This window comes from Myotis davidii, unplaced genomic scaffold (genome assembly GCF_000327345.1).
Source record: "Myotis davidii unplaced genomic scaffold, ASM32734v1 scaffold46, whole genome shotgun sequence".
NCBI classification, from domain to species: Eukaryota; Metazoa; Chordata; class Mammalia; order Chiroptera; family Vespertilionidae; genus Myotis; species Myotis davidii.
In genome coordinates this window covers 1,120,282-1,124,077 of record NW_006383006.1, presented here as the reverse complement: position 1 = coordinate 1,124,077, position 3,796 = coordinate 1,120,282, and the positions used below count along the sequence as shown (strand labels likewise).

The 3,796-nt window shown below is 45.6% G+C and overlaps 1 protein-coding gene across 2 annotated transcripts in view; it reads left to right on the top strand.

Annotated features, from left to right (window-relative positions):
* Positions 1 to 24: 24 nt before the first annotated feature.
* The window catches only part of LOC102774756 (chromosome unknown open reading frame, human C15orf48), a 7,011-nt gene continuing 3,239 nt past the window's right edge, over positions 25 to 3,796 (top strand). The window contains exon 1 of one of the 2 annotated variants that reach the window (XM_015557597.1): positions 25 to 318. In XM_015557597.1, coding sequence (XP_015413083.1) covers positions 203 to 318 — 116 coding nt within the window. In that variant the 5' untranslated portion in view covers positions 25 to 202. Of the gene's footprint in view, positions 319 to 1,590; positions 1,878 to 3,796 lie in introns of those variants that run through there. The other variant, XM_006777982.2, reaches the window with a different exon arrangement.

Genomic DNA, 3,796 nt, shown 5'->3' with positions numbered 1-3,796 from the left:
TGGGGTGGTTGTTTTTGTTTGGTTTTGGTTGATTGCTTTTTAAACTTTATTTTGAAATAATTTCATACTTACAGAAAAGTTGCAAAAATAGCACAAACAACTCATATATTCTTAACCCATATTCACCATTTTTTAACATTTTGCTATATGCTGAACAGACATACCTCATTTTTATTGCGCCTTGCTTTATTACGCTCCCAAGATGTTGCATTTTTTACAAATTGAAGGCAAGACCTTCCACCAGCAAAAAGACTACAACTTGTTTTATTGTGATACTTCATTGCAGTGGCCTGGAACCGAATCTGAAGTATATCTGAGGTATGCCTGTGTTTAAGAATAGGTATTATACCTAATGCTCCTTCATCCCCTTAATACTTCAGTGCATATTTCTTACAAATAAGGTATTTTCTTATATGACCACAGTGCACTTATCAAATTCAGGAAATTGAACATTGATACAATATATTAATCTATTGACCCATGATTTTCCTCCATTGTGCCAGTAGTCATACAGGATCCAGTCTAGGACCCTATGCTCCACTTAGTCATCCTGTCTCTCTACTCTTTTTTTTTTCTTTTATTATATATTCTATTGATTTCAGAGATGAAGGGAAAGGGTCAGAGAGATAGAAGTATCAATGATGAGAGAGAATCATTGATCGGCTGCCTCCTCCACACCCCTACTGGGGATGGAGCCTGTAACCCAGGCATGTGCCCTGACCAGGAATCAAACCAGCCACCTCCTGGTTCACAGGTAGATGCTCAACCATTGAGCCATGTCGGCTGGGCTGTCCCTTTACTCTTTAGCCTCTTTTAATCTGAAAGAGTTCCTCAGTCTTTTTTGACCTTGGCATTTTTTGAAGAGTACAAATTGTTTTATAGAACAACTAGAGGCCCAGTGCACAAAAATGTGTGCAGGGGGGCAGGCCTCAGCCCGGCCTGTGCCCTCTCGCAGTCTGGGACCCCTCGGGGGATGACCACCTGCTGGCTTAGGCCTGCCCCCCAGGGGATTGGGCCTAAGCTGGCAATCAGACATCCCTCTGGCAACCAGGGAGCCCTTGGGGGATGTCCATTTGCCAGCGGAGAGCAGGCCTAAGCTGCAGTTGGACATCTCCTGCTGCTGAGGAGGCAGGAGAGGCTCCCACCACCACCGCTGTACTGGCAGCCATCAGCCTGGCTTGTGGCTGAGCAGAGCTCCCCCTGTGGAAGCGCACTGACCCCCAGGGGGCAGCTCCTGCATTGAGCGTCTGGCCCCTAGTGGTCAGTATGTATCATAGTGACCAGTCATTCCCAGTCTTTCTGCTGTTAGGGTCAGTTTGCATATTACCCTTTTATTATATAGGATAGAGGCCTGGTGCATGGGTGGGGGCCGGCTGGTTTGCCCTGAAGGGTGGGGGTCCCCACTGGGGTGCCTAGGCAGCCTGAGTGAGGGGCTGATGGCTGTTTTCAGGCTGGTCACACCACCTTTCGGGTAGGGGGTCCCCATGGGGTGCCTGGCCAGCCTGGGTGAGGGGCATGGCTGGCCAGCTCTGTGGCCACGGCCGCTGAAAGCAGGTATCTGGGGTTTCTTTAGCTTCTATACTTGAAACTTTGTTGTTTTCGGAGCTCAGAGCCGGGCCCCGGCAGGCGGGGAACCTTGGCTTCCTCCATCCCTGGAGCAAGCAGGCCTCCTGCTCGTTCCAGCTCCGTGGCTGCCGGCCGCCATCTTTGTTGGCAGTTAATTTGCATATCTTGCTGATTAGCCAATGGGAGGCATAGCGAAGGTATGGTCAATTACCGTGTTTGTCTATTATTAAGTAAGAAGATGCTTCCTGATCTGTGTTTGTCTGATATGGCACCATAATAGATTCAGGCTCTGCCTTACCAGTGAGCAGTATGTAAGTGCTGTGTCCTTAGAGATCACGTTAATTTTGACCACTTGTTTATGGAATTATTGAGTTTCTCCACTGGATAGCTACTATTTTTCCTTTTATAAGTATTTTTAAGGAGGTAGATTATGTATACATCTTTATTTTCCATTATTATAAAAGCAATTAGAATGCTAGAAAATACAGATGAACACAAAGAAAACACTTGAGTATTTAACCTTCCAGTTCCTTATGGATGCATAGATAAGACATTGTTTACTATGTAACTTGTTTTTCTCATCTAACAATATCAGGTAAGCATCTCACTAGCCTTTCTTCACTCACAAGTATACGCAAATGAGACAGACATGGCAGCTGGGAGCATGGGTCTCAGACAAATCATGCAGGAAGTTACATGCAAACAAAAGGAATTAAGGGTCTGATCAGAGCATAGTGCATGAAATATATGAAGTCATAAATGTTAAGTTGGAAAATTTTCTGTTTCTGATTGAAGGCAGGATACATTGATTAAGCCAAACCTCACTATTTGGGGAATAATTATTTATAGGCATATAATTCATCTAAGTTATTCTAACAACCTGACCCCTCACTTTTGAGTAGTAGGGGAAATACCTAGAAAACTTAGAATTCTGACAGCTTTCATTCATATTCTCCATCCGTATTGGTTTTATAGGACAAGGCAGCATTGAGCCTTTGCCATACCTGGCTGGAACCCCTCCCTCAGGTGCTAGCTGGAGGCCGCCCCCCCCCTTTTTTTTTCTAGAAAAAGTTCCTAGTGTCAGTCTGGAAGTCTGGTACCCATACTTTGGTTAGAAGCTGAATTTTGATGTGAAAATGTCTCATCAGAACTTTGGAAGCCCCCTGAGGACAAAATCCATGTTTTCTCTCTCATTAAAATACTCAATAAATGATGATGTCAGATCAAGGATTTCTTTGACTCCGTTCCCCCTCACACCCCAAGTTTATTGGGATAATATTGGTTAGTAACATAAATTTCAGGTGTACCTCTTTATAAAGCATCTGTATTGTGTGCTCACCACAGGCCCAGTCTCCTTCTGGCACCGTATATTTACCCTCTCATCCTCCCCTACCTCACTTCCCCTTTGGTAACCACCGCCAATCTGTCGGCTTTGACTCCGTTTTAATCTATTTGAGGATGGCTCTGGACAGCTTCCAAGAGTTGTTCTTAATAGTGGTGAGAAAATTAAAATACTTCAGTTTCTAAGCACCTGGGAAGTATAGTTTTCCCTGTGCATTGAGCGGAAACTCCTTTCTGAGCCACATCAATAACCTTAGACAAAGGTATACCCCAGACCTGCCAAAATGGAGCAAATCCAGTAATTGCTAAACCTGGTAATTAGGTACCCACTGAAAGGTAGGCAGAATTTTAGCAAAAAGTATTTAATAAAATAATATTTTCATTACAAAGCCTGAGCTGGGCTGACTAAAATCTAATTCATGGTGTGTGGGAACCAAACAGTATAGCTCCACATCCCTGAAAACCTGGGTTGCAGCAGCTAGAGAAGGTGCTAGAAGTTTCTGGTGGGGAAGGGAAGCTCCCCGGAGGGATTATGGGCTTTGGGGCAGCCACAGAGGATGAAGTGTCCTGAGTGCGTTCCTTTGGGGTTTGAAAGGTGGGAGCTGTGCCTGCTAGTCATCCTGGGGAAGACCAAATTCCATACTGACCTTGCTTCTCCCACAAGTTCATCAACCTGGGCATTCACTGAAGGGGAAACGGCTTGCTGGGTGTAATTCTAATTTCGCTGCCTCTGGCTCTGCAGCTCCTTTTCCGGACCCCTTTTTAGGGCGTTGATTTTCACCCAGGCCCTGGCCAGCAGCGATCCCCGTGTTCTCAGTTCCACCCGCTTCCACACCCTGGGCTCCCGGAGCGCCAACGCCCAGCCAGGGCGGGTAATAATCGCAGCGAA